Source organism: Xyrauchen texanus, chromosome 41, assembly GCF_025860055.1.
Source record: "Xyrauchen texanus isolate HMW12.3.18 chromosome 41, RBS_HiC_50CHRs, whole genome shotgun sequence".
NCBI classification, from domain to species: domain Eukaryota; kingdom Metazoa; phylum Chordata; class Actinopteri; order Cypriniformes; family Catostomidae; genus Xyrauchen; species Xyrauchen texanus.
The window spans coordinates 20,745,904-20,759,564 of NC_068316.1; the positions used below are offsets into that span (position 1 = coordinate 20,745,904).

General features: G+C 40.5%; 1 protein-coding gene across 2 annotated transcripts in view; it reads left to right on the forward strand.

Annotated features, from left to right (window-relative positions):
* LOC127634463 (disks large-associated protein 1-like) overlaps positions 1–13,661 on the forward strand; it is a 147,525-nt gene that overhangs the window by 120,775 nt on the left and 13,089 nt on the right. For both annotated transcript variants that reach the window (XM_052114044.1, XM_052114045.1), the window contains exons 7-9: positions 4,198–4,586; positions 5,050–5,132; positions 12,603–13,018. In XM_052114044.1, coding sequence (XP_051970004.1) covers positions 4,198–4,586; positions 5,050–5,132; positions 12,603–13,018 — 888 coding nt within the window. The remainder of the gene's footprint in view (positions 1–4,197; positions 4,587–5,049; positions 5,133–12,602; positions 13,019–13,661) is intronic.

Here is a 13,661-nt window from a genome sequence, read left to right on the forward strand (position 1 = left end):
TGTGTGTGTGTGTGTGTGTGTGGTTCTGGAGGCGTAATTCATCCATGATCCAAACATCAAAGTGTATCCGTGGAAACAGTGAGGTAGTCGTTAATGCTGTTAACATGGCATGCCTTGTTTTTATGCCCTGCCTTTTAGTGTGTGCTTGTGTGTGTTTAAGGAAAAATAAGTCAATTTGGAATATGTATCTTACACATCTGGTGTTAAAGAGTAACCTATATCATACTGCGGTGGCCCATGTTTTAGCTTACCTGAGACATCCAGCCTTTGAAAAGTCTTTTGACAGCTCTCTGGCAACCAACTTCCTCTTCACTTTGTGGAGTCCAGACAACCCATTGACCTTACTGGCATTCCTTTGTGTGGAGGGGGTATCTGTGTGCGTATGCTTCTATTAGCAGATATTGTTTTGCTATTACAAGGTTATACAAATCTATCTTTGAACTTTTGGAGCTGACCTTGAATTTATAAAAAATGCATTTATATATATCCCATTGAAAAAATCAGCAATGCTGTTCACCAACATGTTTTTGATGCTTGTTCCCAGCTTGGGATGCTGATGTTCCCTAGAATTCCTACCAGGTTTCTTAACTAGCTTATCTATCAACCACCCTTGTTTGTCCAGCATCATCAAAATGACCATGCATTTTAGGCCAGTAAACAACATGGCTATACTGGTCCACCAGCTAGATCAGCACCAAACCAGTACTAACTAGCATTAACCAGCTTGGACCAACTTTCATTTTACTCTATTCTTTTTTAATTAACTGCACTATTCTATTGTATTCTACCTAAATCTTTTCTACTCTAATATGTTCTGCTCAACTCTACATTATTTTCTATTCAAATTTTCTACACTTGTCAACTCTATTTTATCCCACTTTATTCTATTCTATTGTACTCTGTTGTCCTCAAATCTGTTCTAATGTATTCTATTCCATACTTATTTGTCTCTATTCTGATCAACTCTATTCTACTCTTTTGTACTTCATTCTACTATGGTATACTTAACCCAAATCTGTTCTAGTGCATTCTATTCTATTCCATACGTATTTCACTCTATTCTGCTCTACTCAACTGTATTTTACTCTCTGTTTTACTCTACATTAGTCTACTTTATTTTATTTAACTATAATCAATTGAACTGTGTTCTATTATACTATTGTACTTTATTCAAATGTATTCTATTCTATACTTTTTCTACTCCATTCGGCTCTACTCAACTGTATTTTACTCTTTGTTCTACTCTATACTTGTCAACTCTATTTTGCTCCACTCTATTCTATTGTACTCTGTTGTACTTAACTCAAGTCTGTTCTATTGTATTCAGTTTCATGCTTATTCTACTCTATTATGCTCTTCTCAAACTCAACTGTATTTTACTCTGTTCTGCTCAACACTAGTAAACTTTTAAAATATATTCTATTCTATTATACTCTGTTGTATGTTATTTAAATCTATTCTGCTGTGTTCTTTTATATTTCATACTTAATCTATGCCATTCTGCACTACTCATCTGTATTTTAATCTCTGTTCTACTCTAATCATGTCAACTCTATTTTTACTTAACTCTACTCTTTGGTTCTCTATTTTACTCTGTTGTACTTTACTCAAATCTATTCTACAGCATTATATTCTGCTCTATTTTACTCCAACAAATTTGTATTATATTCTACTCTTCTTTACTCTGATCTGTTCTACTGTATTATGTCCCATATTTACTCTATTCAGCTCCTCTCAACTGTATTTTATTAACCGTTCTGCTCTACACTAGTTAACTTCATTTTACTCACTGTATTCTATTGCACTCTATTCTAGTATACTCTATTGTACTTTATTAAAATCTATTCTACAGAATTATATTCTATTCCATGCTTATTTTACGCCATTCTGCTCTAATGAACAATTTTTTACTCTCTGTTCTATTGTACTCTATACTCTATTGTATTCTATTCTGTTGTAATTTACTCAGATCTGTTCTACTGGATTCCATACTAATTGTACTCTATTCTGCTCTTCTCAACTGTATTTTACTCTCTGTTCTACTCTACACTAGTCAACTTTTTTTTACTCTATTTTATTGTTCTCTGTTCTACTCTGTTGTACTTTACTCAAATCTATTCTACTAAAACCTATTCAAATCTATTTTACTCTATTCTTTTCTACTTTGTTGTGCTTTACCCAGATTGGTTCAACTGTATTCTGTCCCATACGTATCCTACTCTATTCTGCTGTGCTCAACTCTATTTACTCTCTATTTTACTGTACACTAGTCAACTCTGTTTTACTCAACTCTAATTTATTTTATTGTACTCTGTTAAATTATATTGTATTCTATTCTACTCTGATTAACTTGAATCAAATCTATTCTAGTGTATTATGTTCAATACTTGTTCTACTCAAGAGTCTTACTCTGAATGATAAGAGTCAAAAATCCAGATCTGGAAAACCACATCTGACTGTAATTTAAAGGGCTCCAGGTGGTGGATATTTTTGCTATTTGACCTGTGGTTTACCTTTTGACAAAGAGAAAAAAGAAAGAGAGAGAGAGAGAGAGAGAGAGAGAGAGAGAGTGAGAGAGTGACTTTAAAAGAAAACCACAGGACTGGGTGGGTCAGAGAACTCACACATACAAGCTTGACACATGACACAAGCTCATACACACAGGTGAGAACAAGCACACACAGATCCACACAATGTGCGTGGCTGGGTTGGCATAATAGTTTAAAGAGAAAGCCTACTTTCCTACTTTCGCAATGCACTGTGACCCAGTTTACATAGGTACACACACACACACACACAGCCATCACAAACCTGTTCCACATCCTTTCTGTGTTGTGTGAGAGAAAGAGACATTCAGAGCTGTTAAAAGACACCAAGATGATCTTCTTACTGGGCTGTAATCTAAAACAGATGTGCTTTGGCACACACACACAAACACACACTCATGTACACTCAAATGTCATAAGGAAAAAAGAGAGATCTTCTGATCTAATCCTTTCCCTGCATGTGTTCAGAAGTAATGTTTGTGTGTGTGTCTGGGCCTGCTCTAACCTGCTCCTGCCAAAAGCAGGAAATGAGGGAGCTATAAGAAAATGGACTGCCACTGTTTAGTCTCTGATCACACACACATTTACACACATACAAAGTGTTTAGTCTTCCCCAGCAGCTGTGCTATTCTAAGAAACATAGGCAGGAAGAACACAGAGAGCAGAAATAGATGGATGATTCTGGAACAGTCATGCCAAAATCCTGTTGTAGTTTTACTCTACAATACTTTCGGACACTCTACTCAAAAAACAACATAATTCAGTTCTACTTTGCAGCACCCTGCAATACTTTAGAATAACTCTTCTTACAAAACTCTGTTCTACTTATTTTCTTTCTCTACTCACCTCAAGTTTCAACTCAGTTCTATCCAACTTTATTCTGTTTAATCTGGTTTTACTTCCCTCTATTCTACCAACTCTATTTTAATTTACACAAGTCAATTCTATTCTACCTATTCAGTTGTACTCAAATCGAGTCTACTCTACAATTAAAAGTCAATTCTATAATCTTCTCAGATCTACTCTAATGTACTCTACTCTAATCTACTCTTCTCAGATCTACTCTAAGGTATAACAGAACTCTACTCAACTCTTTTTTACTCTAGTCAGCTCTGTTCTAAACTCTATATCGTCTTCTGTTTTACTTCACTCTATTCTACCTAATTTTATTCTAACTCTATTCTACTGAACTCTATTCAATTCTACTCAAATATTTTCTGTTACAAATGTCAACTCAATTCAATCTGCTCTATTCTACTCTATTGTATTTTACTGAACTCTACTGAACTCTGTTCTACTCCATTGTATTCTACTGAACACTATTTTACTCTTCTCTAATATACATTTAATTATATTCTACTCTTCCCTGTTTTACTCTAATCTATTCTATTCTATTATACTCTATTCAATTGTACTATGCTTTCTACTATATTATTCTATACTGTAATGTTCTCTACAATACTTTGAATAATTCTCTAAAAATAAATTCTTGTTTCTTTCCTTTTTTTTACATAATACACAATCAGAATTGTTTGTCTTGTTATATTCTCAATCTTTTAAGATAATATTACTTCCAAATTATCTCATATTGATGAATGTATTAATTTGTTGTGCAACACTTAGTAACCTATCATGTCCTCGTTTTCCATAGTATCATCATGTATAACCACCTACAAGAAAACTCCGCCCCCGGTCCCACCCAGGTCAACCCCCACCAGACCATACATCTCCATTACAGCCCAGAGTAGCACAGAATCAGCCCAGGATGCCTACAATGAGCTAACCGGCTCAGTCCCTCCTATCCGGGCCTTAACAGCTGCCCAGTCTGGCCTCAGCAACTCCACAGAGAGCATCGATAGCATGAAGGCCCTGACGGCAGCCATTGAGGCAGCAAATGCTCAAGTCCATGGCCCAGCCAGCCAACACGTTACAAACAGCACCATCACCATCACCACAGCGACCGCCACTGCTAGTGTAACACACATCTCACAGGACGCTAAGAGAGATGCCCTCAGGAAGTGCCTGTCCATTGGGATACAGGTTGGCAACCCACACATGCATACTCTCAAATATCCCACATCTGTGTCTACCTATAGGGTTACAGAATTTTGTGACATAAGCCAGACCAAAGTAACAAAGAAAACAATAAACACTGATAATTATTTGAACTTCATAAATTTTGTCAACTTTGAAGGAAAGAAGTAAAAAACTACCTACACAGCATTTTGAGTGTAATTTAAATGTTCTAGGAATGTTCCTATAATGCCCAAAAATCTGGACAGTATATTCGCTGATAATTGAGTGTGCACCATGTATTGTATACATAATTGTCCAATTTGCATGTTTATAAAAAATACGTGCTTCCTGTGTAACTACATCCTTCAATATTGTGTACTTTTTGTGCAAGATGTTAGCTGGTGACGTCCAGACTCAATATTGAATGTGTGTGTGTGTGCACGTGTGTGTGATTTGTGTGTGTGTGTGTGCGTGCGTGTGCGTGTAGGTGGACGGTCCTGAGGAAACTGGCCAATCAAATGTGCATTGCAAGTTTCAGTCGGTGGGCATTCAAGTAGAGGACGAAAGATGGTGAGTATCCACATACACTTACTCTCACACACAATCAGTATATTACAGTATATTACAGTACTGTACATCTCTAGATTTTAACACCAACCATTTGCTTATATTAATAGAGTTATTCTAAACAATAGATGAGAGGACTGTAATTATGAAAGCTGATGAAGAATGAAAGCTTTAACAGTAGAGAAAAGAAAGTGTTAAGATAGTGTGTTAAATAGAGAGAGAGAGAGTTGTCAATTCAAGCACATGCTTTGGTGAAAAAGTCCCTCCCATTTTCTGTCTCTGTTTCACACACACAGCTGTCTCTATCATGGTGGTTTGGACATTGGGGCCTCTTGAAAGGGTAAAGGAGTGGGAGGCATAGAGACAGCTGCTCTGTGTGTATGCCGGTGTGTGTGTACATGCGCGCATGGCCATCTGTTGCTGTGCCCATTTTGAAGCAGGCAGGCTGCTGGGTCACAGACATGGTCAAGTATTAGCCCCATATGTAAGTTCTCTCTCTCTCTCTTACACTTTCCTTTGCTTACTCTGACTCACACACCCTCAAATGTATTACTCCCTGTGAGCGGGAGGGACAGAAAGAGAGAGAGACAGAGAGAGATACCCCTTTTAAACCAACATGTTGCTGGTGCAGGAGCTGATACCAATCAGTCTCCATTCTGGACCTGAAAATTTGCCTCTGCATGGCCCCTAAAATTGCTTGTTTCAAACATGGAACTGATGACGTCAGAGGTTGGGAGCGGAATCATTCCCTAAATGTATAATGTTTTTAAACCAACATATTTGTATCAGTAACTTGTGATTGTTACATCAAAGCCAGGTCGTGATGATGGCATGAAGAAGCTGAATTAAAATGTATTATAAAAACTTTAAATGTAAAAATGTATTTGTAAGACATAAATATTATTATGCAGCAGTTTTGTTTGTGGGCAGGTTAGTACCATAGTCAGTTACGTTACCAATCGGCTCTCAAGTGAAAATGCGGACCAGTTCTGGAAATGGTTGATAGATCCAAGCACATTTCAGGGGTGGAAGAGAAAAAGGGAGAGGGGAAGTGAGGTAAGATGCTCAGTCCAGTAGCTGTGCTCTGTGTTTTCCCTTAAATGTCAGATCGAAGTCCAGCCATTGCATAGTAAAATTACCAGCCCTTAGACAATGTACTGCCCAAGACCAGAGATACTGTACCACTACATATATATTATACTGGCACATGCTGTGCATAAACATAGTAGTTTTATAGACAGAAGCTATGTTCAAATGTGTACGTGTGTGTACATACTTAGCTATGGTTTGGGGACAAAATTGCCATTTGGATACATTCAGGGCATCCTCAATTAGAACATCATATTTAAGCCAATATGGTTTTTTATTTTTCATTCCTAAAAAGCAAAACTTTTAGGAGTTCTTTTAGGAGTAGGGTTAGAGTGTGTCTATCGTCATTATAATTAGCTTTATATAAAAACATTACAAGTCTAAAATGGCAAGAAAAAGGATGTGAACACTTTGGAATTAGCTGGTTTTCTGCATTAATTGCTCATAAAATGTGACCTCATCTTCATTAAAGTCACTTTAAAGCTATTAACACACAAACAATTATAACCTTTCTTGTATTTATTGAATACATCCCATTAAACATTAACAGTGCTGTGAAAAAAGTAAGTGAATCCCTAGGCTAAAGATGACAAAAACTAATTAGATTCAGGAGTTGGCAAACCTGGCATCTAGTTAACGAGATTGGAGGTGTGGGTTAGAGCTACTTTGACTTCTAAAAACCACTCAAGCATTTTAAGTTTGCTGTTCACAAGAAACATCTGCTGACGTGGACCATGCCTCACAAAATAAGAGATTTCTGAAGACCTATGATCAAGAATTGTTGCTTTGCATTAAGCTTTACAAAGGGTTACAAAGTTATCTCGAAGAGCTTAGATATTTATCTGTCCACAGTTAGACAATTTGTCTATAAATGGAGACAATTTAGTACTGTGGCTGGCTACTCTTCTTTGAAGTTGCTATCCAGCCAAGGTGACTCAAAGGGCACACCGCAGAATGCTCAGTGAGTTAAAGAAGAACCCTAGAGTGACAACTAAAGACTTTAAGGAACATATTTGTTAATGATTCTACTATAAAGAAAACTTTTAACAGCCATGGCGTCCATGGCAGGACACCATGAAGGAGGCTGCTGCTTTCCAACAAAAACATTGCTACGTGCCTGAAGTTTGCCTGAACCTTGACACTCCACAACGCTACTGGGAATTTGTTTTTGAGAACTGATGAAACCAAGGTTGAATTGTTTGGGAAGAACACACAGCACTAAATATGTCCTAAACAGGCCCTACCAACATGATAAAGCAGTGGATTATGGTGAAGGGAGCATCATAATTTGTGGTTTCTTCAGGGCCTGTACCGCTTGCCATCATCGAGGGAAACATTTATCATATGTCTGGTGGATGCCACCTTCTGTGTCTCCTTCCCTTTCCCACAAGGTTGGAGAATCTGTGCAGCAGGTGGGGGGAGGGGGACGTCTGGGCCGGTGTGCTGGCACTGCGGGTAGCCGGGTCACTTCCAGGACCAATGTTCGTCGATGGATGTGGGGGTGTTGGTCCGGGTCCCCCACATGCTGCATACTGCCCCCGACTGAGCCTGTATATACCAGATACCTGTGTGTATTCAAGGGGTTACATATCGAGCCTTGGTGGATTCGGGTTGTAATCAGACCTCGATTCACCAATGTTTGGTTCAGCGGGAGGCTTTGGGTACAGCACGTAAGGTGAAGGTGAGGTGTGTGCATGGGGATGTTTACGAATATCCCTTAGTGCCCGTGGTTATTCAATTTCAGGGGCAAAAATATAGAGGTGGTGCTTAGTCCTTGTCTCACCCATCCGCTTGATTTTGGATATTAATTGTCCGGCATTCCAGTCATTATGGGGGAGATTATGTGCCGATGGGGCCTGCACCAAAGTGTCTCGGTGTGTGGTTTGCGATTCGCTGGCTGGGGAGGTGAAGCCTGGGCCGTCTGCATCAGCTCTGTGTCATGATGATGCAAGGGAGGGGTAAGTCCTGGCTTATCTGCTGGGGATTTCCCTCTGGAGCAGATGCGAGACGAGACCCTTAGACATGCCTTTGATCAAGTAAAAGTGATTGATGGCTCCGGCCAAACATTGCACTCGCATATCCATACTTTTCTATTATAAATGATCGATTGTATCAACTGATGCAAGATGCTCAGACCAAAGGAAATGCAACCCAGTTGTTGATACCGAAGAGCCATTGGGAAATGTTATTCCAGACAGTTCATAATAATCCGATGGCGGGTCACTTAGGGTGAGAAAAACACTAAACTGTCTAATGGCCCATTTCTATTGGCCATTCACGGAGATGTTCGCAGGTGGTGTGTGGCATGCCGTGAATGTCAGCTGGTGAATCCACCAGCCACCCCAAGAGTGCTTTTGTGCCCGCTTCCTTGTGGTTCCCTTCGAAAGAATTGGTATGGACTTTGTTGGGTCATTAAAGCGGACGACGTGCACCACAATATCCAGAAGCAGTGCCTCAATGCAACATTTCAGCACATAGTGTTGCAGTGGCACTCTTCAGAATCATCTCCCGAGTGGGTATTCCGAAGTAAATCCTCACTGATGAAGGCACTACTTTCATGTCATGTACACTACGTGAGCTGTACGAATTATTGGGTATTAAATCGATTCAGACAAGCGATTACCACCCACGGCTTTGTGGAATGGTTTAATAATACCCTGTTTAATAATACACAAATTTACTCGGAGTGGTTTGAACCCCTGTTATTCGCAGTTCGAGAGGTCACGCAAGCCTCTGCTAGGTTCTCCCTGTTTACATTTTTGCATAGGCGTAAGCCTCGCAGTGTCTTAGACATTGTGAGGAAAATTGGGAGGAGGGACCTTCAAACAGCAAAAACGAAATTCAATAAGTTCTTGACCTGAGAGCAAAACTCCACACACTGGGGCAGCTATCACTGGAGAATTTGCTACAGGCTCAAGAATGTCAATCCCGGCTGTATAAACGGGGGGCTCGGCTATGGGAATTTACACAGGGAGATAAAGTCCTTGTATTACTACCCACATCAAGCTCTAAATTACTTGCAAAGTGGCAAGGGCCCTTTGAGGTCATCAGATTTACCACCTCAACCTCCTAAAACTATGGAGAGAGGTGGTCCCTGTGACTTTGATGATGGTGGTCCCAGAAAGAGAGGAGCTCAGTCCAGAGGTGAATTTAAAAATCACAGATCAAATCACCCTGGTCACCTGTGGAGACCACCTTTTCCCAAAACGTGTAGGTTTCCAGTTTGCAAGGAGAATCTGATGTGTTCTCGCCTCTTTCCAGGCATATGAATCTCATACAGCACCATTTCCCCAGGGGTAGTGGTACGCAGTCGTTTACCCGAAAACATATTTTTTGTGCACTATAAGTTGAGGGCTATGCTTGATATTGGAGTTATAGAAGAATCCCACAGTGATTGGGCCAGTCCGGTAGTCTTAATCCCTAAGAGTGACAGGTCGATCCAGTTTTGTGTGGATTATAGAAAAGTGAATGCGGCATCTAAATTTGATGCATACCCAATGCCTCGCATTGACGAACTGCTCGATTGGTTGGGTGTGGCTCCTTACTATTCAACACTAGATTTAATAAAGGGATATTTGCAGATTCCCTTGACTCCCATGTCCTGAAAAAAAAAACTTCCTTTTCACTCTGTTCCGCTTACACCAATTCATTACTCTTCCATTCGGATTGTTTGGGGCACCGGCAACATTTCTGTGACTCATGGTCAAAGACTTTCACCCACACTCTGCATGTGCCGCTGCCTATCTGGATGATATCATCATCTGTAGTAACAAGGAGGTCGCTGAGGCTGGTGGGACTCACGGCAAATCCGAAGAAGTGTGTATTGGACGGGTGGAATTACAAGTGTGTCCCCAAATTTTTAAGACAGCAGCTATTATGGCTTGTCTGAGGCCCAAGTCCTAAAAGGGGGTGAGACAGTTCCTGGGGTTGGCTGGCTATTATTGGAGGTATTTGCATAATTATTCTGACGTCACCACCCCACTGACTGATCTCACCGGTCCAGTGGATAGAGCATGCTAACAGGCTTTCTTACAAGTAAAAGCTTCACTTTGTGGTGGTCCACTGTTGTATTCCCCTGACTTTTCTCTCCCTTTTTTTTTTTACAAACAGATGTATTGGACAGTGGATTGGGGGTTGTGTTGTTGGTAAGGAGCGCCCGTGCTGTACATTAGCTGAAAGCTCTCAGTAAGAGAGACTAGGTACAGCATGATAGAAAATGAATGTCTGACCATCAAGTGGGAAGTCCTCACACTCCGGTACTATCTGCTTGGTAGGGCATTCACCCTCTGTTCAGACCATGCCTGCTTCAATGGCTCCATCACATGAAGGATACTAATGCATGGATAACTTGTTGGAATCTGGCACTTCAGCCCTTTAATTTGAGGTGGACCATAGGCTGGGGCACAGGTGGCTGTGGCTGATTTCCTCTCCTGGAGCAAGGGGGTGGAGTTGGTGCCAGGCCAGACGGTACCCCGGCCTGAGTCGGGTGGTGGGGGTATTTGGAGGCAGAGGTGTGGCTGAGCGCTGTGCTGTGGAGAGTGAAGCAGGGGAGATGAGTGGTGAATGATTTCCACCTGTACTTAACACCTGACGTGTGTTTCAGTGAGGAGTGATTGGGGCTATAAAGGAGAAGAGACAGCAGCAGTCGAGAGAGAGAGCCCAGCTGATCAGCTGCTTGTGTGTTGGCTGCTGCAGTTTTTCATTAAAGAACTTGAGTTATTTATCTGAAGCTAAACCATTGCACATTTAAGCTAACGTGTTTTTGTTGTTAATAAAAAGTGACATTACTGAGTTGGAATCACTGTCTCCCGCTTCCTCATTCCTTGATCCTCATTATGGATACAGTAGCTAAGTAAATATATGTAAATATGTCCACGTGTTTGGGGGCTTCTTGCACTGGGAAGTTGAGGGCAGCAGATTCCCAGACGGTGAGAGAGGGACACATATAAAAACACACACACACTTGCACAGGTTGCTGGTATTTGGACTTTGCTGAAGCACGCCTTTGTAACTGAGAGGGAATACGGCAGTAAAACCACCACACACAACACACACACATAGACGGGCCCTCTAGCACAGGTCTGCTCTTGTTTTCTGCTGAAGTCAGAGCCCTTGAACTGTATGAAGAGACTCCTTTGCATGTCATACACTCTTTCTTCTGTGGGTTAGGAATGAAGGAAATTAAGGAAAGGGTTGTCCTCCCCTGTGCCTGTGTCCCAAATGAATTATGCCTTTCTTCCTGTGCTCTGGGCTCAGCAGGTAATAAGACTTGTGTCATAACATAGGGAGTATTGACAACTGTGAAACTGCCACACTTGTCAGAGAAAGAAAGAAAGAAAGAAAGAAATAATATTTATCCCTTACATTTTATGGCCCCTAAATGCAGTGTTTTTTATATGTATTATCCTTACTGTTCCATCCAATAGCATCAAAATTTAAAACACATACACACAGGCGACGCACACTCTGGGTATAGTGAGAGATGACAGCATGCTTCAGTGCACCTGAATAGAGCAGGTGTCCTACCTCTCCAGTACACACACACCTCAGGCAAACACAGGGAAGCTGAGCTAAGCCTAATCGCTTTGATATGTTATCCCTCTCAATACTGAGAGAAGGTGTGTGTCTGTGTGTTTATGTATATGTATGCTTGTTACACAGTTAATAGAAAATCCCTAACAGCCATGTTTAGTCCATTCTGTACTGACTGTAAATGCATATTCACACAGAGAGATACGCAACAAAGTAAAATGGAAATTCAGAGAAAAGTTCACGTGGGTGAATAAAAGCAAAATACAATCATTTGCATATTTTAATACAAAATAAATCCTGCTTGATAATATAGAATGTATCGGATATGTTCTCACTCTCCTGTAATGGAACGCTAAATGTAAAAGGTGAAAGTGTGATTGCAAGATACAGGAATACTGGATAATGTTGTCACACTATATGGGGTAAGTTGTCACAATAAAACCTTCCATTTATCAGCCTATTATAGGCTATTCAGTTAAATTTAAACAGTAAAACATTGATGACAAACAAAAATCATTAAAAAAAAATATATAAACAAATATTGTAATTAATATATTTATACAAACTAATTCAATTGAAAACATGTAACAACTTGCCCCCAATATTAATGTTATAATTTAATATTATCTTGAGAACATAGTTCGACCTTTTCGGTTAAAATCTGTGACAACTAGCCCCAATCTTCTTGTCTCTTATAAATTTTTGTCTTGTTCAATAGGATTTAAATGTTACATAGAATGTCCATAAGACTGCGTTGGCTCATTTTAACATCATGTCATGTTGAAAATTCACGATCGATGTGAATAACCTTTTGCATTTTTATACAACACACTATACCTTTTTTCTGTCTAGCTATCACAGAGTCACACGTTCCAACAGCGTCACCACTGCCGTTCAAGCTGATCTTGACCTTTTGGAGGGTCTTGGGGACGACCAGTTTGCACAGACATACCAGGACCCCATCACCCGCCAGCCGTCCCAAGATGCAGCCACCTCCACCGTCAGCATCCAGGGCATTGGAAACCATTACCACGCCTGTACCCAGGATGATTACTCTGAAGTGGGCTTTGACCCCTCCATCCTACCCCCACCAGTGGCCTGGATGGATGGAGTAATGGAGGAGGAGTATGAGGGAGGAGTGACAGTGTCTGTGTGTCCGCAGGATGGACGCTGGTTTCTGAAGCTGCTGCAGGCAGAGATAGAGAGGATGGTGGGGTGGTGCCAACAGATGGAGCAAGATGAGCGAGAGAATGAGCTGCCCGAAGAGAGTGAGTAACACTAAGTTAATGGTCTCGATGCCTAGTGAGCTGCATTATTAGCATATTTGGAACAGTTTGACAGTTTATTTCACTTGGATTAATAGGAATGTTTGGAGCAATACATTCTACAGCAATTTTTGGGGCATTATGTGTATATATTGGTACATTCGTTTGGACAACATTGTTTGGATGTCAAAGGTGACATCAACAGCATTTTTTTATGAAAATAGACACATTTGTAACATTCGACACGACTGCATTTATTGGGCATCATACATAGTTTGGCCATCAAAGATGCACTTGGAATGTCAATTTGTTTAAACTAATTTGTGTTCAGTGCTAGTTCAAGACTATATATAGGGTGACATTATAAGAGTCTGTGTCAAAGTTATTTGCAGGATAATCAGGCACTTCAACAAATCATCGCACAAGGTCACAGTCTGGTTACCTCCATCCGGCCTCTCTCTTTTTCTCTCGCTTCCCGCCTTTTCCCAGATCAAACACACACACCCACACACATCACAGTGACCACCTTCACGTCAGTCACAAAGCCTGCTTGTCCATCGATCTCCTGTCTGTCTCCCTCTTACAAAGCAGACATTTCTACCAGCAGGGAGCCTCCCTGTCTCCCTCGTTTCTTTCTCTCTCTCTC